The following is a 26,643-nucleotide window of genomic DNA, read 5'->3' as shown; positions in this document are numbered from 1 at the left end:
ACTCTGGTTTCCGGCTCTGGGGATTTTACTTAGCTAAGTCATGGTCTACTTATTCCTCAAATTTTGGTTCACTATCTCAATCTAGAACGTCGCAAACAACCCCTTATATTTTTATATTGGCACCTACCCCCACCCCTTTATTGGCCACGCAGCGTTCCACCCCTGGAGTGGTGGTTATACTTAGTTACCTCATGACCTACTTATTCCCAAATTTTGGTGCACTATCTCGATCATGAGCGTCACAAAAAAAAATAATAAAAACGGCGACTTTGACCCCTTATAACTACCCTCGTCCCCCACCTCGGGTTTCCGGCTCTGAGGATTTTACTTAGTAATTTCATGGTCTACTTATTTCCAAATGTTGATGCACTCTCTCAATCACGAACGTCGCAAAAACCCATTATATTTTTTGTATTCACCCCTGCCCCACCCCTTTGTCGGCCACGCAGCGTGCCACCCCTGGAGATTTTACTTAGTTACGTCATGACCTACTTATTCCCAAATTTTGGTACACTATCTTGATCATGAGCATCACAAAAAATAATAATAAAAACGGCGACTTTGACCCCTTATAACTACCCTCGTCCCCCACTCTGGTTTCCGGCTCTGGCGATTTTACTTAGTAATGTCATGGCCTACTTATTTACAAATTTTGGTCCACTATCCCAATCACGAACGTCGCAAAAAACCCTTTATATTTTTTATATTCACCCCTACCCCCACCCCTTTGTCGGCCACGCAGCGTTCCACCCCTAGAGATTTTACTTAGTTACATCATGACCTACTTATTCCTAAATTTTGGTGCACTATCTCGATGATGAGCGTCACAAAAAAAATAATAAATACCGCGACTTTGACCCCTTATAACTACCCTCGGCTCCCACTCTGGTTTCCGGCCGTTGGTGAAAGTCATGTACACAACTAATTCAACATATCCCCGTATAGTTTTTTCATATTACTTATCACGCACAAAATCCGCTTCTTCAAAAGTAAATATCCGACTATACTCGTAATACTAGATATTAAATTTGAACTACTTGTCTTAATTTAAATAATATGTTTATATGGGATTAACGATGGTGTAATTAATTAAAAATCCTGAATTTATTCCAAATGTCCTTTCCGTCTCTTTAACTTGACTCTTAAATCAGACATAATGTCATATAGGGTGTCCCAAAAGTAGCAGGATGGTCGAATATTTCGAGAAAAAAACATTGGATCGAGAAACTGAAAATATGTGTTCAATATTTTTCAAGAATCTATCGAATACCAAACACGACCTCCCAACCCACCCCTTGGAGATGGGGCACATTTTTTTATTGCAAATTTGAATTTCTTACGTAAAAATAACCAACTTTTATTCAAGACATTTTTTCGAATTGTGGGTAATCGCTATATAATATAATATATGTAATCGCTATAATTGTGGATAATTGGCGCTATAATCGCAAAAATTTTATTTTCGTGATACCCTAGGGCTCTAGGTAAATTATTGAAACGGTCTAATATCTCGCGAAATACACTTCCAAATAAAAGCCAAAAAACACGTGTTTAATATTTTTCAAAGACCTATCGAATGACACCAAACGCTACGCCCCACTCCACTAACTGTAGGTGAGGGGTAACTTTATAAGCTTAAATAGGAACCCCTGTTTTTTATTGAAGTTTTGGATTCCTCATGAAAAAATAAGTAACATTTATGCGAGACATTTTTTAGAATTGTTGATAGATGGCGCTAACAAATCTTCTTTTTCCGATTATAGCGCCATATATCAACAATTCTAAAAATGTCTTGAATAAATGTTATTTATTTTTTCATGCGGAATCAGAACTGCAATAAAAAATGGGGGTTTCTATTTAAAATTTTAAAGTTACCCCAACCCACCTCTAGAGAGTGGAGTGGGGAGTCGTGTTTAGTGGCATTCGATAGGTTTTTGAAAAATATTAAAAACGTGTTTTTTGGTTTTTCATTTGGAAGTGTATTTCTCGAGATATTAGACCGTTTCTATTACCTAGGGTGTCAGGAAAAACAGTTTTTTCCGATTATAGGACCATCTATCCACAATTCGAAAAAATGTCTCGAATAAAAGTTGCTTATTTTTACGCGAGGAATTCAAATCTGCAATACAAAATGGGGGTTCCTATTTACGATTTTAAAGTTATCCCCAACCCACCTCAGGGGGTGTAGTAGGGGTCGTGTTTGGTGTCATTCGATAGATTTTTGAAAAATATTGAACACGTATTTTTCAGTTTTTCGATTCGATGTTCATTTCGCGAAATATTCGGACGTCCCGCTACTTTTGGGACACCTTGTACATCTGTGATAACTATATCCAAATGAGACTGTTCAAGTTTTTTAATTGAATACTGAAAAATGAATTGAACGTGATGGACAAAATAAGCGTAGCAAAAATTGGATAATCTGCCAGTTGGTCTTCTTTAAACTTACTTCTTGTGGCAAGAATTATATTTATTTTTATAGAATTCCAATTCAATAGCAAAAGATCGAGAGCTATGAATAGGCTTAACCATCGCACAGGTATTTGTCTTATTATTTGAGGCTGGGCATCTCCCCAGCAGCATTATGTTTTCCTGCCTGGACGATTTCGTTATTACTCCAAGCACATTTTTTAAATTCTATGACGGTTGACTTATAGAAAAACTGGTCTTTTTTAAATATTGACCGACATTCGGATTTCTTAATGGAAAACAGAGAAAACTGGTCAGATGGCAACCGTACTTAAAAAGCACAGTTTCAAATAAATGTCGTACCTTTTGCCGCTAAGAAAACCATTTATACAGTGAGCACGTAAAGGTTGGAATAAATTCGTTTCTTCGTGAATGGGCGATTTTGGAAATAAATCCCGAAACAGGTCGATTTTTATTTTAAATTATGATTTCTTGGCATATTATATATCCTACCAGTGACGTTATCCATCTGGGCGTGATGAAGTAACTAATCAATCATTTTTTTAAATGAGATTAGGGGTCGTATGCTAGCTCATTTGAAAGGTTATTTAATTCTCTATTCAGTAATATACACATTAACATAATTGGGATTTTCCCATTGATTTTATTAACATAATTATTTATACAGGGTGCCCACGAAAATTTTTTCAAATTAAATTAATTAAGACAGAAAGGAGAATATATGTAATTTATTTAAGGCCATGGGTACATAATTCGCAAATATTTTACGGCTATCCCTGCTTTTTCTGTCTTTACATGGCAAATTAGGTGTAGTAAAATTCACATTATTATGGATATTTAAACATTACTACAATGTCATTCTACTTGAAAATGTCATCATTAACTTAAAGAGATGGCTTTTGAATGTTCTTGGATAACTGTTGTTTGTATACTTAAAAATTATTAATTCAGTTAATAAATTTGATATTTTCACTAACTGTGTATTCAGTGATTGTAGTAATATATATGTACAACAAAAATTAATACTCAATTGAGAAAAGAGGAAAAGTGTGAAAGTAATTTTTTAATAATATATTGTTACTATGGAACGCTTACAATTTTAAACATATTTAACAACAAAATACTTGGATCACAGAATATATTATCCTGATGTATTCTCTGCTTGGATCTTCCACAAATAATACACAATAAATAACTTTTTATTAAGTTCACGTCTTAAATCAATTATTTGTCAAATACACTATATATCAATATTATTTAATCAACAACTCCAAATATTCCCGATCCCATGCCAAATATTTCAAATTGTCACTGATTGTCACTGTCTAACTGACAATATGCTGACACTATTCTATTCGACTAAGTGCGTCGTAAGACAAAGATAGATTTGGAAAATATTACCACCGACATTGTGTTCATTTTTTTCGAATCCTGAAAAAACCAATAAATATTTTTAAAAAATATAAACGCTGAATGAAAGACTAAATTATTTCCGAGGGCCGAAAGTCCCTTAGAATAAATAAAAAGTTTATTTTGAATGAGATATTTGAAATTAAAAATCACACTAAATTTTCTCTTAGTTTTTCACCGCTGTAACTTATTAAAATAAACATTATAGAACTCTCAGGAACTTTCGGCCCTCGCTAATAACGTAATCTTTAATTATCCGTTTAAATTTTTTAAAAATACCTATTAGTTTTCTCAGGATTCGAAAAAAACGAATCCCCATTTGAATAGCATTGCAGCCGAAAATACGTACCCATCCTCTTAATTTAAAATACATTTTACTGTTGGCAGAAAACAGGAAAACAATGTTTATTTGACTAATCAATATTATTAATTTTGCTTAAATTCATTGTTAATGCTGCCACCTACTTGCCTCTTGGCAGTTATATTATTTATTTGTATAAAAGTGTAAACATACTTTTCCGCAAATCGCCAGGAAATTTTGACATTCCTGTCAAAATTTCTTGAAGAAAAAGTCAGGACTTCCTTACTGTAAGGAAATGTCATTTCCTTACTGTAAGGAAATGATATTTCCGTACAGTTGTTAGTGTTCTACATAAATGATAGAAAACACATTGCTTATAAGGAATTAATTTATATTTTGAAAACATCAAGTCATTGCTGAATACATTTTTAAGATCAATTTGTTCACTGCCTCAACCAGCTCTGGAGGAGTCCCAGGAATGGAAATTTCATCATCACTTATCATTTTACTTTCGAGAACACCAGCAATTAAATTTATAAGCGTCAAGTTTGACAATTCAACCTCAATACGTTTCCATAGTAACCCAAGTAATTTTATTAGGAATTTCAAAGCACCATTTATTTGGGAATAAAATTATCGCGTTTTTTTTTTTAAATCAATCAATATCTGTCGAATTTTAAACGATTTGCGGAAAAATAGTATGTTTACCTCGTAGGAAAAGCCACATTCGTGGACTCTGTGTTGCTAAGTCTCGGCTTGCGCCTCGACTTAGCAATCTTCACAGTCGTCCAGGAATGTTAAGCTTTTCCTACCCGGTAAACAATGTACTATTGTTGCATTATTGTATATTTTTAGATTTCACCTAAATACCTCCATCGAATATCCGCATGAAGATAGCATTAATAGTATGCTGTTTCAGCCGTGTCATAAAGATGAAAGACTTCAGTGCGTAACCGTTGGAGACGACAAAAAATTTAAAATATGGCAATTGTCCGAAATTGAAGTAGTCACAGGTAGATGCAATTGATAATTTCATTACATTATTCACCAAGTAGATATTTAGATTATCGGTAGAGCATATGGAAGCATTAATAATTTTTTATTATGTCACTTTTGTTTATCGATTAGCTGAGTGTCGACCAGGTGGTTATGCATGCTGTTCGCGATGCCCAGTATTTGACCAACGGACATATCAGACCAAGAGCAGAGGATCTTTCCAGAGGAGGGTGTTTCCGCAGAGTTTCTGTATTATGTTGTTACATATTTTTAGTTTTGCTGATGTATTTGTCAGGTGTTCTCTTAATGTATGGTTGTGTCGAGAGTAACCTCAAGATATTTCGGATATGTATTGTGTTTCCAATGTCTATTATCACGACACACCCGTTACAACATACACTGTTTGCTAGCCTGTTGTTAAGGTGAAAATTGATAGCTCAGATTTTGTAGTACTTGATTGTAATCTCCATTTCTTAAAGTATTCGCTGAGGATGGATAGATCATTCGTGAGAGTGTTTTTGGTATTTAGATTATCTTCTTCTTTCTGTGTATATGCGGTTCGGATATTGGAAATCATCATGGCACCTCATACCTTGTCGTACCTCTCAGATTATATTGACTATTGTTATATATTACATAATGTCGATTAATTATAAATATACTGAACGAAAAATGATCTAACAATATCTAATATGTACTTATTAATTTTTTTAACTTATTTAAAATTATACATTTTAGGTACTCAACTATCCTGGCAGTGCTTTGGAGTTGGCTTTTATCGAAATTTGCCTTGCAATGCTTTATCATTTTCAATAGATGGGTCTCTATTTGCAACAGGATTCGGAGAAATACTGACAGTTTGGACTTCTGATACATGTTTGCTTAAATGTTCTCTACTCCATCCTCTTCATAAGAAACAATTAAAGTACATACAGTTTGGCTACGGTAACCAATGCCATCTACTTGTAACGGCTAGTAAAAATCAACTTAGCGTTTGGAATATCCTAACGTTATCTATGACATGGACAGTACCGATTTCTGTATCATTCTTGATTGCGGATACTTTGTCCACAAATATGGCCGTAATTACAAAAGACAATAAAGGTTTGTATGGTGTAAACTATACTTCTGCAAGAAATTAGCGCCCCGTCTTAAAATTGAGACATTTTTGATGTCTCGAATTTCCTAAATCTGTTGTCCGATTTAAGTGATTTTTAATATGTTTATTGCATTATTCATTAAGAATATCGCTGTAATAATGGTTGTTGCTAGACAGTTAAGTGTCATTGTCTACCGGGTGTAACAATCATACTGTGTTTTTTCTCAAGTTAGGAACACCCTGTGAAATATTGTAGCATTTATAAAATATTGAAATTGTAGCCGTAGGCTTTAGAGAGATATGTACTTTTATATTACAAATGAGGTTTGCTGTTTGGTCTTGATCAGTATCATTCCAAATCTCGAGAGCTACTGTTTCTACCTTTTATAAAGTTCTAGGAGGTGGCAAACGCTATCGTAGTCTTCTGCCAATAGGGATGTTCACAAAAAATTAAAAAGTCATTTCAAACATGTAAAACGATTAAGAAACACCCTAGGAATAATTGTCCAAAATTTCAAAAAATTGAAAAAGCCTTTCTATAAAAAATCTTTATTAGAAATCTAGCATTATTTTAAATTTCAAGAACGCTTCTCTATTGGCCTGACGTCACTAGTTGCATACCCCAAGCGCGCGACATTCTCATAATGTTATTGTTTACCTGATTGACGTTTCAGGTCATTTTATTTTGTTCTCTTCTTGTTTTATCAGGGTTAAAGTGGAGTTTTATAGTGAATTTGTTTAGTTTAAAGTGGATAGACGGTTTGGACAGTGACATATAGTGACGGTTTGGATAGTGAAGGACATATTTTGGGTTTTACAAAAATAAACAAATAAAATGGAAGAAGGTTTTCAGAAAGCCGATTCGTATAAACTACCGACTGTAGTGTAGATGTAACAGTGGTGTATGATTTATTGGCATCTTGTAAAAAATAAATCTACCACAGCTTTACTGAGTGTATATTCCATATAATTTTCCATGTCTTCTTTAAGCTAAAAAAATAAATGCTTAATACTCCACAAAAAAAAATAAAGAAAGTTGTATGCATGCATTGTACGCATGCATATTGTATACATACATTGGCTGGTTATTACTTTACCTTGGTTAGGTGTATTAAAAATATTTTTATTCTTCTTCATGTGCCTTGTCCGTTGTGGACGTTGGCTATCATCATGGTAATTTTAATTTCATTTGAGGCGTTTCTGAATAACTCGATCGATTTTTGTCCAAATCATTGGCGTAAGTTTTTAAAGTCATGAGTGTCTTTTCTTCCGGGTCCGCGTTTGCTCTCTATTTTACCTTGCGTTAGCAGTTGGAGTATACGATATTTATCATGCCTCATGATATGACCTAAATATTTAAGATTTCGTTTCTTAATTGTAAAAGAGATTTCTTTTTGTTTTCCCATTCGACGCAATACCTGTACGTTGGTGTGGGTCGCCCAGGATATTTTGAGGATACATGGGTACACCCACATCTCGAATGCCACTAGCTTTTCCATTAATGTTTCCAATATTGTCCAGACCTCTGCGCCATATTTATAGCAAGACCGGAAATAATAACATTTTAGCAGCCGCATTTTTAGTGAAAGAGATATTATGTCGCAATGGGTGAAAATATTTCTCATGCATGTTGTTAAATGTTGCTATGTCATTTTCAACTCTAGATCTTATTTCGGTTGTTTCGTATTTCGAGTTGACAACTGTTCCAAGGTAAAAAATATTTTTGAACTTGGGTATTATACATTTTCATTTCAACCAATCTTTTCACTAAATTATTAATGATTTTAATATAATATAAAGTCATACCTACATCCACATGTAGTTATTTCAAGGTTTAATTTTACTGTATGTATTATTAGAATCCCGTTTTTAGGAATATCCCAGTTTAAGGAATACAAATTTGAGGTCCCGAAACTTTTTCATTTACTCTTTAAGGGGGTAGGTGCAAAATCTTGGTCCTTCTTCTTCTTCTTCTTTTGCCCTTTAATTCGTCCAATTCTGAACATAGGCTTCCCCCAGTTTCCTCCATTCGCTTCTGTTTAGTGCTTTCTGTTTCCAGTGCGTTCCTCCTATCTTTTTAATGTCGTTCCTCCTATCTCTTTGTAAAATCTTGGTCCAATGATATTTAAATTCATTCATTATTTTCGAATCCTGAGAAAATTAATGAGTATTTTTGAAAAATGTAAATGCAGAAAGAACAATTACATTATTACCAAGGGCCGAAAGTCTCTGGAAAACTTCTATAATGTTTATTTTATTAAGTTAGTTCTTTGTTAGTTATTTTAAGTTCTAGCTGCAACAAACCATTTCTTTTTCTGTTTTAAATTGGCTAGAACGGTAATAAAAATCTTGTCAGAACTGTTTTTTGATGTATTTACACACCCAGGAACAAAACACCACTTATTTGGCTTTATTTTTAATAATTTAATACGTAAAAAACTGCGCACATTCAAATACACTGAGTAAATAAGTATACAAAACTAGTCGTCGATCAAAGACGTTACGACTGCTGACGTCACAGACCGTAGCCTCGCTGCAGGGTACCGTTTTTCTAGCCTCCAAGAAAATCAACATTATGAACTCATTTATCTTTAAAAATATACATTTTTAAACAGTTTTATGATTGCTACGTTTTTATATACCTTGTAATCTATTGAATTTAACTATATTTAAAAATTAGTGAACATCCCTATTATGTCCCATAAATGTTCGGTCGGGTTAAGATCTGGACTATGCCGTGGCCAATTCAAAGTCCGAAGATTTTTGTTATAAATATTCGGTTACAGTTCCCGCAACGTGAGGTCATTGACATTTATCAAATTGTTAATTTCTCATAGCCTACCTTGGGCTTTTACGCAGAATCATTAAACATATTGATGGAAAACATGGCTAGTTGTTAAAGTGCCTAACTTTTTTATTGTCCAACATAAGCGAATGAATAAAAAAACGAAATGTGAAGGCTATAGTTGGGTTTTAATTTCAGTATTTTATAAATGTTAGAATATTCCACAGGGTGTTGCGAACTTTGAGAAAAAACACAGTTTGATTGGTACACCCAGTATAGAATGACAATTTACAACAATATTATTACAGGCGATATTTTTAAAGAATAAGGCTATCACATATTAAAAAATCGCAACAGGTTTAGGAAATTCGAGACATCAAAAATGACACATTTTTAAGTCGGTGCGTTAATTTCTTGAAGAAGTGTATACAGGGTGTTTCATTAATAATTGTCCATATAGTAACCGGAGAAACCTTAGCACAAAATACGAAGATTTCACCTAAAACACTTAAATAAAATGTGGTTCCTTATTGAGTTACAGGGTGTTTTATCTAAAAATTTAAAAACAATTTTTGCTCAGGATTTTAAAACTATTCGATGTATCCTTTTCGTACTTGGCAGAAAGTATAGGTACTGTACAATCTACTCAATTATGTTAAACAAACGTTTCTGGCTATTACCAGAGGCGTACGACGCGACGGCGGAAAGTGAATGGTTGACCCTTTACAAATTCTACGCCACTGGCGGAATTGCTATTTTAGTCCAATACGTTCTATGAAAATAATGTACTCTTCATTCGTAACGATAAAGTCATTAGTTTTCGAGATATTTGAAGTTGAAAATGCAACGGTACAGCTATTTTGGTTAATTTTTTGTGCCCCTTCACTCTTCACTTCAAATATTTCGAAAAATAATGATTTTGTCGTTACGAATGAAGAGTATATTATTTACATAGAAAGTATTGAAGAATCTAAAAGTTATGCTAAAATAGCAATTCCATCAGTGGTATCGAATTTGGAAAGGGTCAACCATTCACTTTTCCCTGTACGCCTCTGCTAGTAGCCAGAAACGTTTATTTAACATCCAGTAGTAGGGTGTACAGTATCTACACTTTTTGACAAATATGATAAGGATATTTGAAATACTTTTAAGTACTGGGAACAAAATTTTTTTAAATTCTAAATCAAACATACCTATTACATAAATATTGACTATTTGTATCCAGTACTTTAAAAGTATTAGACATATCCTTACCATGCTTGGCAGAAGGTGTAGGTACTGTACACCATACTAAAATATGTTAAATAAACCTTTCTGGCTACTACCAGAGGCGTACTACAGGGGGAAGTGAATGGTTGACCCTTTCCACGTTGTACGCCACTGGCGGAATTACTATTTTAGTGCAATTTTTCGATTCTCCAAAACTTTTTTTGTAAATAACATACTCTTCATTTGTACCGATAAAATCATTAGTTTTCGAGATATTTGAAGTTAAAAATAAAAGGGCACAATACATTAACCAAAATAGCTGTGCCGTTGCATTTTCAACTTCAAATATCTCGAAAACTAATGACTTTATCGTTACGAATGAAGAGTACATTATTTTCATAGAAAGTATTTCTAGAATCCAAATATTGGACTAAAATAGCAATTCGTCAGTGGCGTAGAATTTGGAAAGGGTCAACTATTCACTTTCTCCCGTCGTACGCCTCTGGTAATAACTAGAAACGTTTGTTTAACATAATTTAGTAGTTTGTACAGCACCTATACTTCCTGCAAAGTATGAAAAGGATACATCGAATAGTTTTAAAATGCTGATCAAAAGTTTTTAAATTTTTAGATAAAACACCCTGTAACTCAGTAAGGAACCACATTTTATGTAAGTGTTTTAGGTTAAATCTTCGAATTTTGTGCTAAGGTTTCTTCAGTTACTATATGGACAATTGTTGGACAATGAAACACCCTGTATAATATAGTAAGTCATAGTGCCAAAAAATATAAAATTTGTATTATAAATACAAGAAGCAAAGGCATAGAAATTAAATAGATACTAATTTTTTTAGTGTATGTTTTCTCCCCAAGTTCCAGTCAGCCAATTTACGTAAATGAGGAAATCTTAAAAAAATTCAAATCCATACGAGCGTGCAATTTCATCCCAAGTAAAAACACTAACGATCTTAGATTAAGTTGGTATCAACGAGTCCAGTTATATTTTATAACAGATGAAAATGTAAGTATTGCAATGTTTTTACTTTTAGTCCGTTCTTTAACCGTTATGACAAGGAAAAAAGGGATATTGTGCCGATATGTGCTTTTGCCCTAGGGGTGGTTTTCACCTCTTCTTGGGGGTGAAATAATATTCGTCCAAAGTAAGTCAGGAAATGGATAAACTGGCTAATTTTAAGTAACTTTTGTTCTATAGAGTTTTTTCACGAATTCAATACTTTTCGAAGTTATTTGGCAGTGAATATGTTCATTTTTTCAACAAAATAACCACGCTTTTAGACGGTTTTTCGCAAATAACTCAAATAGTAAGTATTTTGTCGAAAAAACATTCTTAGCAAAAATATAGCCTGTAAAAAATTTAAAAAAAATGGTGTATATATCACGTCTCTATTCGCGGTGTGCAAGTACTTGGAAGGGGAAACGAGAAACGACCCTGCGCGAGTCGCGGAGAAATATTGCAACTATCTTAAATAATTCATATTGTCAATTGAAATTGTTAAATTGACGTATATTTCATACCTTCTGTCAATGAAGCAGAAAAATTATATATTGCTCCACAATATTGATATGATATGCAATTATTATATAAAGGTAAATTTAATTAATTTTGTTTTGCTTGCTGTACTGCATTTTAATAACTAATTGTATTTACTACATACAATTGTTGACGTTTTCATAACATAACCTGAATCTTATTTTTTCTTCTTATTATTTTTTTGGACTATAGCCTTGACAATTATCCAGTAACCAGGACTAATATAATTGGCCAATATAATTGGCCAATATAATTAAAAGTGCGAATTTTAGTATAGAGCGTAGAAATAGGGGTCGCTTTGCCGAACTTGCACGGTCCCAATACCTAGTAGAAGCAGAGTTATAGCTAATGAAAAATAGGTTCATATTCGTCAAATTCCAAATGGAATACTTTAACGTGAAATAACCAAAAAATGAAGCACATTTCGCGGAAAACTCATTACAACTTATTTAAAATGTTTAAAAAAGCTTCATTTTTGTTTTATCAAAAAACTTTCTAGCATCAAAAGTAAACCAGTTACGCTTAAAATAAAGTTAGTCCCTTTTTGTTTTGGTAAAAGAAATCGAGAAAATCACCCCATAATTAGTATCTTAAATGAACTTAATCGTTACGACTTCACAAGTTTCTTGACTCGTGTATATATTGTTTATATGATCTGTAAGTTTCATCGGTTCAAAGTCCTTATTATTGAAAAGGCTGTAGTTAAAAGGGGTTGAGCGAGTCACTGATCACGAATGTATGCAAATTTAGAAACACCAAATCTTAATCAATTTTTGTCTAACAGAAAAACAAAAAAATACATGATATTCAGAAAAGCAATGCTGACTTTTTTTGTTTTTCGAGACTTTTGGTATCTCTGACAATTTTTAAGTTATTTTGAAAAAAGCATATTTTTCAAAATTAAAATTTTTAAAAATTTTACTTTGAAACCAAATTTTTTCAAAAATAAGCACTTTGAATCAATGAAACTTACAGATTATATAAACACAACATAAGTAAAATAATTTGTGGAGCGGTAACGATTAATTTCATTTAAGTTGCTAATTAGGGGGTGGTCTTCCCGACTTTTTTTGCCAAAACAAAAGGGACCAACTTTATTTTGAGCGTAACTTGCTTAAATTTAATGCTAGAAACTTTTTGTAAAAACAGAAATAAAGTTTTTTTAAATATTTTAAAAAAGTTATAAGGGGTTTTCCCCAAAAAGTGCTTAATTTTTTGGATATTTCACGTCGAAATATTCTATTTGAAATTTGGTGAATACGAATCTATTTTTCATTGGCTATAACTCTGGTTCTACGGGATCCAGAGACCTAACGCGTACACCATTTTTGTTTTACTTTTTTATAGGCTATATTTTTGCTAAGAACGTTTTTTTCGACAAAATACTTACTTTGTGAGTTATTTGCGAAAACCCGTCTAAAAATGTGGTTATTTTGTTGAAAAATGAACATATTCACTCGCAAATAACTCGAAAAGTGTTGACTTGGCGAAAAAGCTCTATAGAACAAAAGTTACTTAAAATTAGTCAGTTTACCCATTTCCGGACTTATTTTGGACATATATTTTTTCACCCCCAAGAGTGGGTGAAAGTCACCCCCAGGGCAAAAGCACACATCGGCACAATATCACTTTTTCGGCACAAATTTCATGTCAATCCAAGCGGTTCTTTAAAATTTAGAGCAAAAACCGTGAAATTTTTATTTCACGGTTTACTGTTTTATTTACACTAACAGTAAAAACACAACTAATTAATTTATATAATTTATGTATTAACAATATTTAGACTGCCTAAAATCCAAATCATTCTGTTTTGTATATTGTGTGGAACTCAACCAGCTACACGAAATGTTTTAGCAAGAATAGGCTTCAAAATGAATCTTACAAAAACTAAATTCTTACATAATTACTTTGAAGGAAAGCTCCAGTACCGGCTCACAGTAAGAGTAACCGGATCCTTACCGGCTACTGTGGGGGAAGAAGGGGTGGGAGAATATATTTACTTAGGCAAAAGTTTTAAATTCATGCATCCTTGTAGAGGATGACTATGTTGATACATAAATTATTCTGCAAAATAACAGGCCCTAGAGCCCCAAGGCTTCATTTGTTTTCTTCCATTTCTTCCTATCTTGTGCTAGGGTTTTTCAGTTTTGTACTCCTAACCTTAGACAAAGAAAGAGAGGGGACGGGTAACACTCATTTAATACACGTTCAAAAAGTGAAGCCTGTTTGGAGTTTGTTTGCCACCAAAAGCATGGCGGTCACATCAAATATAACAATGGGTTGCCAGTGGTGGGTGAATTTAAATTATTCTGTATTCTTTGACTGATGTCCACCATCCCATTAATTTAAATTATTTATTAACATTAGAAAATAATGAGTTGGTATACCGACTATTGTATAAACATATTTTAGATATTAAGCTTAAATTGTAATTGTAAAATATAGAGTAAGTATTTCTTGTAAATTGTTATATGTTAAAAGAAAAAGAAAAGAAAAGAAATATAAAAAATATAATAAAAAAAATAAAAAAAAACAAAAAAAAAAGAAAGAAAAATTATAAAAAAGATATATAAAAAAAAATAGAAAAAAAATATAATAATTAAAAAAGTATAAAAAAAATATGTAGATAAAAATGAATGACGAACTTGGACAGTCCATAGTAAAATAGCTTTCGAATTAAGTAGAGGGCTAAAGAAGAATGTTGCAGTTTTTGCTGTGGAACTCTGAGAACATCATTTAGAAAAAAATAAATAAAAAAAAATATATCAAAAATTGTTAAAAAAAATACAAAAATAATTGTTTATTAGTAGAATTGTTTATTATATTAGTATTAGTTTTAAGATAAGATACGAAAAAATGACTAATAAAATAAAAAATAGTAAAATTGGCGAATGGATTTAGTGTCCGCAGTCATATAAACCCAAACAAACAACAGTGGTGGGTGTTCGTTGAGGGTTAAAATGTTATAAAAAATAAAGTAAATCCTCATCTAAAATTCGTAATAAAAACATATATACGTATTGAAACATATGTACGTAATATGAGCAACTTAATAAAACATTTACCTTGCACAAATTTTTCATTTTAAATACATTTCATTTTTTCATTTTAAATACTCAATCCATAACAATACCCCAAAGATACGTCGCTTATCAAAATCTCTGGTGGCGGTTTGGCTTCACTTTTGGTCATAGGATTACTCGTCCTCTCTCTTTCCTTGTCTAAGCTCCTAACAATCCAAAGTCTTCTTTTACCGATTCCACCCATTTTCTTCAAGGTAGTCCTCTTTTCCTTTTTGTATCAGATTGAGTATTTATTAATTCTTTGGGGACTCTTCCTTCCTGCATTCTAGCTATGGGTCCGATCCATCTTAGTCTTTGAACTTTCACAATGTTTAAATTTTTTTTTATTAGGGATAGGATTGTATATTCTTTATTGCAACTGGCTAAATGACTAATGTCTATGGTATTAAATAAAAAAAATTTTGTTGTCCATACATTTGCATTATTTTATTATTTGTTCTTCTCCAGATATGCCCATCTTTTATACTTCCATATATTTTTCTGCTCCCATCTATCTAGTTTTCGTTGTATAGTTTTGCTTAAAATCCAGCTCTCGCTAGCATATAGCACCGCTGGTCGGCTAACCGTAGTATGTTAGTAGTATTATTTTTGCTTCTCTGAATATTTTCTTTCATCTCAGCATCTTACTTATACTTCCACCACTTTTACTACCTTTAGCCATTCTTTTTTCGATTTCTTGAGCCTTTTCATTTCTATTTGTTAACGTTACTCCCAAATAATCGAACTGTGCAACTATCTCGGGGTAGATAGTTTCCAAAGCTACCCTAACTGTTCATTATTTCCCCTCATCTCCATATATTGTCTTCTCCTGATTTACTTCCAGCCCGAACTCTCTGGCTTTTCTCTCGAATCTTTTAAAAACTCCTCTTCATTATGTTGGTCTTCTTATCATTTAGCCCGATCAAAGAACAATTTGACCCCAAACTAAATAAAGCAAGGATGAAAATTTGGGAATAGGTAGTTGAAATTGTCTATTATTATATAAGAAAAAGTTTACAATTCTACATCTCCCCCCCCCCCATTTTACAAAAATGGAAGGGAATACCCCCCTCTCGAAGATGAAAAAAATACATTCAAAATAAGACCGGAATTGGATAAAATGACTAATTCTAAACAACTTTTCTTCTATAGTTTTTTCACGAAGTCAATACTTTTCGAGTTATTTGCGAGTAAATATGTTCATGTTTAACAAAATAAAACATGTTTTTGGACGGTTTTTCGGAGATAACTCAAAAAGTAAGTATTTTAGCGAAAAAAAATATTCTTAGCAAAAATATAGCCCATAAAAAATTGAAAAAAATGGTGTATACATGAGGTCTGTAGACCCAGTAGAAGCAGAGTTGCAGCTAATGAAAGTAGGCTCTTCTTCGTCAAAAATTCCAAATCGAATATTTCAATGTGGAATAACCCAAAAACGGAGCACGTTTAGGGGAAAATTCATTTCAACTTTTTTAAAGTGTTTTTTTAAAAAAAAGTTTATTTTTGTTTTTTAAAAAAACTGTAATATTAAAAGTAAGTGAATTACGCTCAAAATATTGTTAGTCCCTTTTATTTTTTGGTAAAAAAAATCGCGAAAATCACCCCTTAATTAGCATCACATATACATTTTAACATTACCACTTCACAAGTTACTTTGTCTATGTATTATTTATATGATCTGTAAGTTTCATCGGTTCAAAGTGCTTCGTTTTGAAAAAGCTGTAGTTAAAATGACTTCAACGATTAACTAATCACGAGTTTAGGCAAATTTTGAACAGCCATAGCATAACCAATTTTTGTCTAACAAGAAAACAAAAATCAAAAATATTCAGAAAAGCAAAACGTACATTTTATTACGCCTTGAGATTTTTGGTATTCCTAATTGTTTTTAAGTTAATTCCATAAACAATTACGATTTTTTTCAAAATAAAAAAAAATGTTTTATTTTAAACCCAATTTTTTTCAAAACTGAGCACTTTGAACCAATGAAACTTATAGATAATATATAAACAATACATAAGTAAAGTAACTTGTAAAGCGGTAACAATTAATTTTATTTGAGAAGCTAATTAAGTGGTGATATTCCCCATTTTTTTACCAAAAAATAAAAAGTACCAACAATATTTTGAGCGTAACTCACTTACTTTTAATGTCAGATTTTTTTAACAAAAATAAACCTTTAAACACTTTAAAAAAGTTGTAATGAATTTTCCCCGAAAAGTGCTCCGTTTTTTGGTTATTTCACATTGAAATATTCGATTTGGAATTTGACGAAGAAGAACCTTCATTTCATTAGCTGCAACTCTGCTTCTACTGGGTCTACAGACCTCATGTATACACCATTTTTTTCAATTTTTTATGGGCTATATTTTTGCTAAGAATATTTTTTTCGCTAAAACACTTACTTTTTGAGTTATCTCCGAAAAACCGTCCAAAAACATGTTTTATTTTGTTAAACATGAATATATTTACTCGCAAATAACTCGAAAAGTATTGACTTAGTGAAAAAACTCTATAGAAGAAAAGTTGTTTAGAATCAGTCATTTTATCCAATTCCGGACTTATTTTGAGCGTATATTTTTTCACCCCCGAGAAAAAAATTTTCACCCCGTATTTTCCATTTTTTTGTAAAATGGAGGGGATGTAGAATTGTAAACATTTTCTTATATAATTAGAATAGACAATTTCAACTACATCATCATCATCATCATTCTCTTTGCCTTATCCCTATGCGGGGTCGGCTTCCCTAATTGCATTTCTCCACACAATTCTATCTTGGGTCATATCAATGTTAATCCCCTTTACCAACATGTCCTGCCGTATCGTCTCCCCCCCAGGTCTTCTTTGGTCTTCGTCTCCTACTCCTTCCAGAAATCTGCACTTCACCTATTCTTCGTATTGGGTGATTAACGTCTCGACGTTGAACATGACCAAACCATCTTAACCTATGCTCTCTCATTTTGGCATCAATTGGTGCCACACCTAGACTTTCCCTAATATACTCATTTCTAATTTTATCCTTCTTTGTCACTCCACTCATCCATCTAAGCATTCTCATTTCCGCCACATGCATTCGTTGTCCCTCTTTCTTTTTCACTGCCCACATTCAGTTCCGTGCATCATAGCCGGTCTTATGGCTGTTTTATAGAAATTTCCCTTCAGCTTCATTGGAATTTTTCTGTCACACAACACACCACTCGCTTCTTTCCACTTCATCCATCCAGCCCTAATTCTACTGCATGCATCTCCATCTATTTCTCCATTACTCTGTAATACCGATCCTAGGTACTTAAAACTATTGCTTTTCACAATCATTTCACCATCCAAAGATACCACTTTATTTGTAGTAACTCCATCTTTAAATGAACATTCCAAATACTCTGTTTTTGTCCTACTAAGTTTTAAATCTTTTTCCGAGCTTGTCTCCACCGTTCCAGTTTTTGTTCTAAGTCTCTTTCACTATTTCCTATTAACACTACATCATCACCATACATTAGGCACCATGGAATACTACCCTGTAGTTTCGCTGTTATCTGGTCCAAAACTAATGAGAATAAATAAGGACTACAATTTTTTAAGGAGAAGACAATTTTAACTACCTATTCCCAAATTTTCATCCTTCCTTTATTTTTTTGGAGGTTTTCGTAAAATTTTGCGTTCCCTTATCGGGCTAATTAGGGCAAGGTCGGCCGCGTATGCTATGCATTGATGTCTGTGGTGAAATTGAGCCTTTAGTGTGAATATTACTTTCCCTTAAAATACTTTCCAGTATTATGTTGAAAAATAGAGTGGACGGGTCTCCTTGTCGTACGCCTCTAGTGATGTTAAAGTTGTCAGAGACATGACCTTCTATCATAACTTTACTTTTGGTTTCATACAGAGGGGATTTAGTTAATCGTATTATTTTATCCGAAAAGTCAAAATATTTTAATGTGTCGATCAATTTATGTCTGTTTGTTGTGTCAACATGGTATATTCCATATGAAAATAACTTGTATTTTTATTTTTTCTACAGGAATTATATTGTCTATGTGAGGACGAGTTTACCACGAAAAGTTCCATAGATGAATCTGTCGAGAGCACATCCGTATATGGTATGATGCAACCAGGTATTAAGTCAGCTTCAGTTCAATCAACCATACCACAAAAACACTTGTTTGAAAAAGATTTGAAGCACAAAGCAATAAAAACGGTAATATCAAAAATATAATATTTTTGTTTAAGAAAGAATAGTTGGTCAACGCAATGAATAAAGGACATCGCACACATCTTATGGAAAATATAATGTCACTCAAATTCAATAAAATTTATACCAATAGATTCGTTTTAAATTAACGATCAAATCTTATCATTGCGCCAACTCTCTATTTTCAAAAATAAGAGCAGAAATTGATATAAATAAATCTGAAATCAAATGGGTAGGTACATAAGTTAGAGAGAGAAAAAATATTTTAAAATACCCAGATTTTCGGTACTCCATAAATCAGCGGATTAGTTTCACTAATCCGCTTAGGCCCAGCGGGATTTAAGCTGTTATGAATAGCACTCAGAGCAATAATGATCGTAAACTAACATTTTATGGACTCCAAAAATGTGATTTCGATAAACTTTAATTGCAATTTGCGCCGTAATTAATCATAATTAAGAGTTGGCGCAATGATAAGAATTGATCGTTATATTAAAATGAATCTAATCGTATAAATTTTATTGAATTTGAGTGACATTATATTTTCCATAAGATGTGTGCGATGTCCTTTGTTTGATTCTACTTGAAACAGTCACCACCATTTCTGTCATAAACCGGGAGATATTGACAGAAGTTCAACCACGATTTGTTGAGTCCTGCCCTTTGCAATACAGGAAGGTTAGAGAAGGTACTTACAATTTGTGGAAAAATCCACGGGTTTCCTGTGACATTTTCCTGTGAAAATTAGATTTTCCATGAAAGAAAAAATGAGTTGCGATGAATTTCTGAGTCCTGCCATATCCATAGAATGACAGGATACTATCTATTTTGTGAAGAAAATTTTTTGAGCAGGAGTGTTGCAAACCGACTAAGGGAGTATATAGATATACAAACATGTAATGAAAATAATGAAGTTTTCATAATTTTCTGAGTCCTGACAACTTAATAAATTAAACACATTTATTTCAAAATGATCAAAAAAAAATGTTGGCATGACGTCTCATAATGTTTAACTTCACTTATCGCTTGGAAAATTCTGTGGAAAATTTTCACCCTGGTTCCGTGATTTTCTGGGTCATAATAGTTATTTATGATATAAGTGTTAAAAGTACACGTTTAAGGCACGCATGTGAAAGTTTGCAGAATGAGCGATAGCGAGTTCTGCAATTCACATGAGTGCCTTAAAAATGTACTTTTTAACACGCATGTCATACAATATTTTTTCTACAAACGTAATTACAGGACAATATCTACAAAAACTTTTACTTGAACTTGACTGACATTCCAATTTTATATTTTTTTGACATTACATCAAAATTGCATACGGTCATACGAACTGCAGTGCCTTAAAATTTTTTTAAAGCACTAGTGCCTTAAAGTAGCATTTTTAACGCTCGTATGGAGTGCTAAAAATTTCATTTTTAACACGGTTGTAGAAAAAATAAATTTTATTATAAAATAAATAATTTAAGTAGACATTATTCAAAATGGCAGGTTTTAGTTACACCTTTTTTATTCTACACAGTTAAAAAATGTGTAAGAAAATTCGTGGGAATTTACACGATTTTCTGAGTCCTGTCATTTTGCACATATTTCAAGAATATTAATATAAATCTATTTGCAAAGAGGCAGGATGGTTGTATATTTCATATATAAAAATAAAATTTTAAGTCTGTAAAATTAGTGTAGGGTGTTATACAGACATATTCATATCACCACAATTTTCTTAGTCATGCCATGTCGAGTATGCTTAAAAAACTTACCAACTTATTAAAAACGTTATTAATTTTTATATCGTCTAAACAGTCGGGAAGTATTAAATATTTTCCTGAATAATGTCTCGGATTTTTTACACACCTTTCAAATCTAATACCAAACTGTAACATCTTTATTTTAAGTGATTAGATCATATTTTTATTTAAGTAAACGTAATAAAAGTAATTAGGAAGAAAATCAATAATGTTTACAATTTATTGGTTATAGTAGGGAATGTACCTACATATTATATTATACAGGATGTCCAGAAACTCTCTAACAAATGAAGACCGGAGATTCCTCAGATAATTTTAAGAAAATTAAACTCAATTGAAAATGCTTCCTAAGGAAGCTCTTTAAAGATGGCGTCTTATAATTCGTTTTTTTTTAAATAGCTCCAGAACGCTTCTATTTAGAAAAACGAAAACTGGTACACCTATTTATCTTGCAGAGATAAATCGATTCCATCAATTGTCAATTTTTAGTACCGGTCATAGGCGTCCGTTTTGGGTAGGGAAACGGATATTTTATCGCATAACTTTTGTCTTTAACTTTTAAGCATTTTTGACACTGGATTATTAAATTCTGGGGTATTCTTGTACTAAAAGGTACTCTTGCTTTAAGTTGGTAGGATACGCCGTGTTCTAGAAAAATCGATTTGAAAAATATTTTGTTTTTTGAATTTGAAAAAAAAATTTAAAAAAAAAACCTATTTAGAAAAACGAAAACTGGAACGTTTATTTCGATGTACGATGAACCGATTTTATCAATTGTAAATTTCTAGTCTTGGGTAGATCAACGGATATTTTATCTCATAACTTATTGGTCCTTAATTTTTAAGAATTTTTTACAGTAGAGTATTAAATTATGAGGTTTTCTAGTACTAAAAGTTACTCTTGCTTTAAGTGGATAAATACACTGTTTTTCTTTTATTTTATTTTTTTTTTCAAATCCTAAAAACGAAAAATTTTAAAATCGATTTTTTCAGAGAACGGTGCATCCTACCGACTTAAAGCAAGAGTACCTTTTAGTACTAGAATACTAGAAGTACAAAAATGCTTAAAAGTTAAAGACAAAAAAGGTATGCGATAAAATAACCGTTGCCCTTCCCAAAACGGACTCCTATGAGCGGTACTAGAGATTCGCAATTGATGGAATCGATTTATCTCTGGAAGATAAAAAGGCAGACCAGTTTTGTCTTTTGAAATGGAAAATTATAAGACGCCATCTTCAAGGAGCTCTAGCTCCCTCAGGAAACATTTTAGGATTAGATGAATTGTGTTAAATTGTCTTAAAATTATCTGAGGAATCTTAAAATTATATACAGGGCAAGATTTGATTAAACTATATGCTCGAAAACTGCCTTTTATTCCTATAAATTCTATATACAGGGTGTTCCATTTAAAAAAACATAAGTTTGTGTCACCATGTCAATACGGGTAGCCCTGTATATTAGAAAATATTTTTAAATTATGGTGACCCACGTTTTACCTAAATAACTATTTTTCTTATCTCTTACTACAAACGTGTAATTGGAGTTTGTCATACTAATGCCCCATCCTGTATGCGAAATAACTATAAAACCATCCTGCCTCTTTGTAAATAGAATAATATTAAGATTATTGAAACATATGCAAAATGGCATGACTCAGAAAATCGTGAAATTTTTCACGAATTTTCTTAAAAATCTAGGACTCCTGCCGTCTTACTAGAACCCTTTAACCTTCCTGCCGAGTACCGAAAAAGTATTGATTGCATTTGAGTATTATAATCTTTTAAAGGCAGTACTTAGAAAATCACGGATTCAGGTTGAAAATTTTCCGCAGAATTTTCCAAAGAGATTTATTTTCCAATTTACTGTTTACTTAAACAGTAGGAGACGTCATGCCAACATGTTTTTTGATCATTTTGAAATAAATATGTTTAATTTATTTTTTCTATGGATGCTATACAATGTGCAACTTCTGTCACTACTTACATACATTCAAAATGAACAATTTCTCAGGCAGTGAGAAAAGTCGGCCATTGCAGTGAGAAATATTTTTTCTCACGGGTTCACCGCCGGTTTACATACATATGATCGCCATTTCCATGGTAACATGCACAATACAAACACAATTATTTTTGTCAAACAAAATGTGTTCAAACTTATCAAAACTTATCATAAATTACCTTTTAAGATTGTTCAACTGTGAATTATATTTTAAATAAATAAAGTATATAAATATTAAGTTACGTATTTTTTATGGGAAATAAGCCACAATTTTACTAAAAAATGAATTTATTAACGTTTCGAAGCCCAAATCGAGTTTCGTTGTCAAAATACAAAATACTATTAAAATAAACAAACATGTTGTTGCTAAGTAAAAAAATTATTCTAATAATTTATTTAATCTGATTCATTTATATTGGCAATTCAGACGTATATTATACATTTTAAAATAGAAGACTTTAAAATGATATCGCCAATATTTATGAGTTGCGTTCCTGGGACGACTTTACTAAAAGATAGTTCATTCGATTACATGAAATCAATCCCAACTCAAGAATATCCGTCGCAAAAAAATCATAGCATGTGATCTGTCTTTAAAAAGGCAACCAAATGCAACGATGACAGTAAAATTCTCGCGTTAGAGATTCCATAGAAATGCCACAAGGAAATAGCTTCAGAACAACATAAATATTAAGAATATTAAATACCTATGTGTATGTATTTAATTTCAATTTAGACATATAATATACCTAAAAGCACCTAAATTATTTAATTTTGAAGTTTGAACTCTTGACAAAAACGCATCCATAGAAAAAGTACAGTGTACAACACGAGAGAAAATGACATATTTCTCTCTCGCTTGATTTGCGGAACTCGCCTCGTGCCTCAGCTCGTGCCAACAAACTTCTGCGCTCGTGAGAAATATGTCTTTTTTCTCTCTTGTTGTACAATATACTATAGTTGACAGGACCCAGAAAATCATGAAAATTTTAATATTTTCGTTACATGTTTGTATACATACTACGTTAGCCCGTTTGCAATCCTCCTGTCCAAAAAATGTTCTTCCTAAAATCGATGATATCCTGTCATTCTACGGATATGGCAGGACTCAGAAATTTATCGCAAAACCCTATTTTAATTTTATGGGAAAATCTAATTTTTACAGGAAAATGTCACAGGAAATTTGTGGATGTTTCCACAAATTGTAAGTACCTCGTCTACCCTTCCAGTATTGTAAAAGGTAGGACTCAGAAAATCGTGGCTGAACTTCTGTATAATATCTCCCAGTCTATCAGGGTCGCAACGTCACGCGTAACTACGATAAATCCAAAATGCATAGACACCTACGTTGATACGATCGTATTCATAACACACCAACTCGTATACGTATTAAGAAAAATAAATATATCGAAGAATATATCGTCGACCTAATCTGTAAACTGCGTAACTCCATGTATCCAAATTTTACAGGAGACACAAAAAACTATCTCTCTAAATATGACTAATGCGAATACTATGTAGCTCCCATTTTAAAAGATAGGATAATAAAACGGAATATTTATAGATACTTACACATATCACTAACATTTTGTATATTGTTTAATAAGTGTTTAATATTACTTGCCACCAACTTTTTCTTGAAAATATCACTTTTTAAACAGTGATAGGTCAGTCGTGTGGTATGACAAACTAGGGAGTTACGTATTGTTCGTACTAAATTTGGCGGCAATGGAGATACGGTGCACGTGCATCCTTTTCTAAACGTTAAGAGGGACTTTTTCAAACAGATGGCAGTAATAACTCATTTTCAGAGAATTATGGAGTTACGCAGTTTACAGATTAGGACGACGATATGTAGAAATTGAATTAATGCTTTCATGCTATTAAATGTATAATGTATAGTAGCATGGCATTATTAATTCAATTTCTAAATATATTCTTCCATGTACTTATTTTTCTTAATATGTATGCGAGTTGTTGTGTCACGAATAGGATCCAACTTGGTGTCTATGCATTTTGGATTTATCGCAGTTATGCGTGACATTGCAACCCTGACAGAAATGGTGGTCACATCTGGTGACTGTCTCAATTAGAATCGAACAAATTTATTCATTGCATTGACCAATTATTCTTTTTTAAACAATGATAATATTCTTGTTTTCTGATAAAATAATAGTTTTTTGTTTTAGTATTTGGAAAGCCCTATTCATACATTGATGCCAATCAGATTCGCTTGTCATAGTTTATTAACGTCACTTGTTGTCCAGGAGGAAACTTGAATAAATATATACATTTTGTGTTTTATTGGTGGTTTAATTTAGTACCTTACAGTTTACACGAACTAAACCACTTTCTTTTTTTAACAAAGCTCCATTACACGACGGCATAATTGCCAAGCTCCTGAAAACAAGCAAGACAGTAACAATCCCTATACTAACAGAGATATTTAACACGTTGACGGATAGAACGTCTATAGACGTCTAATTTTCATTGATGTAATGTCACAACGTCTATAGACGACATTTTTAAAATATCGAGTTGTGAGACTCACCGGAGGGACCGCAGACGTTCGGATACAATTAGCGTCTCTTTGCAAAGACAATGACGTCGACTTTGCAAAGTAACAAGACACTTACTCAATATACACACTACACATGACACTAATACTCATGTTGTGACTGGCTGAATGACATAAAGTCCATGACATTAAAAAAAAGAATGTGTGTGTACTTTGTACGCACGTAAGAAGTTATACTTCTATTATATGATTTAAACGAAATTAATATACTTTTTATTTATATTTTGTTTAAATATTAAACTAATTTATACTTCCTACTTCTCAAACATTTTTATTAGAACAGTGCCAAAAATTAAAATAATAAAAGAATAAAACACACACAAACACATTAAACAAGCCACAAATGATGTCTGAACATTAATTGTCGAAATTTTTTTTAACTAAATACGTATTTTCTGAAAATACAATTATATAATAAATATACTTACAATCATAAAATGTATTAAAAAAAACAAAAAAGAAAGTTTCTATTGGGACTCGAACCAGCGCTGATAAGCGCGGTTGGTATTGGAATGCATTCGCCTTCAACGCTTAGCCACGGGCACTATGTGTCATTATTTACGAAGATCGACTAACTAAACGGATTAAACTTGTGATATTTTCAAAATTGATCAAATTATTTTAATTTTGAATTGAAATGATTTAGAATTGAAAAAATACAACAAAACATAGAGTAAGAATTCAATATATTAGGTGAATATTGATAGAAATTTTGATGGTAATCAAATTATATAAATAAAAGTATTACATACTATGTATTTTGGCAGATCAAATAGGTGTTTATACCCATGATACATTAACAATTATTACGTACCTGTTGCTTTTAAAAACTATTTAAAAGTCACTACAATATTATAAACTTTTTTGTTTCTGTCCTCACAACAATAAAACTAATATATTATACATTTGTTTACCTTTACCTCCAAACCACAGCTGTCCTACAGCTACCATATCGGATAATTTTTGACATGTCATTTGAACATCCAATCAGAACAAAGTTATAATGCGCATGCGCCGGGCTGATAGGTTTTAACATATAAAAATTCACCCTCTATCGCCGGTAAAGAAGTATAACTTCAAAAAAAAGTTGAGAAAAAATCGGTGTCAAAAAATGTCACATTACATCTACAGATGCATATTAAATGTGATAAGATGTCCGCATGGTCGTCATCCACATGTTTACAAAAAATGTTAAGAAACTCATTGTTTCCATAAACTATAAACGCTTAAAGAAATTCAGCAATTTTCCTATTCTATTTTTCAAAATACATATAGTGTCGCAACACT

At 32.2% G+C, this 26,643-nt stretch overlaps 1 protein-coding gene across 1 annotated transcript in view; it reads left to right on the top strand.

Annotated features, from left to right (window-relative positions):
* The window catches only part of LOC114349373 (WD repeat-containing protein 75), a 45,185-nt gene extending 20,103 nt beyond the window's left edge, over nucleotides 1-25,082 (top strand). The window contains exons 6-10 of the mRNA XM_028299724.2: nucleotides 4,997-5,154; nucleotides 5,876-6,241; nucleotides 11,085-11,251; nucleotides 18,860-19,036; nucleotides 24,968-25,082. Of these exons, the coding sequence (XP_028155525.2) occupies nucleotides 4,997-5,154; nucleotides 5,876-6,241; nucleotides 11,085-11,251; nucleotides 18,860-19,036; nucleotides 24,968-25,057 (958 nt within the window). The 3' untranslated portion in view covers nucleotides 25,058-25,082. The remainder of the gene's footprint in view (nucleotides 1-4,996; nucleotides 5,155-5,875; nucleotides 6,242-11,084; nucleotides 11,252-18,859; nucleotides 19,037-24,967) is intronic.
* The last annotated feature ends 1,561 nt before the right edge of the window (nucleotides 25,083-26,643 follow it).

This window comes from Diabrotica virgifera, chromosome 4 (assembly GCF_917563875.1).
Source record: "Diabrotica virgifera virgifera chromosome 4, PGI_DIABVI_V3a".
NCBI lineage: Eukaryota > Metazoa > Arthropoda > Insecta > Coleoptera > Chrysomelidae > Diabrotica > Diabrotica virgifera.
Note: the sequence above shows the minus strand (reverse complement) of the source record. Positions and strands in the feature narration are given on the sequence as shown.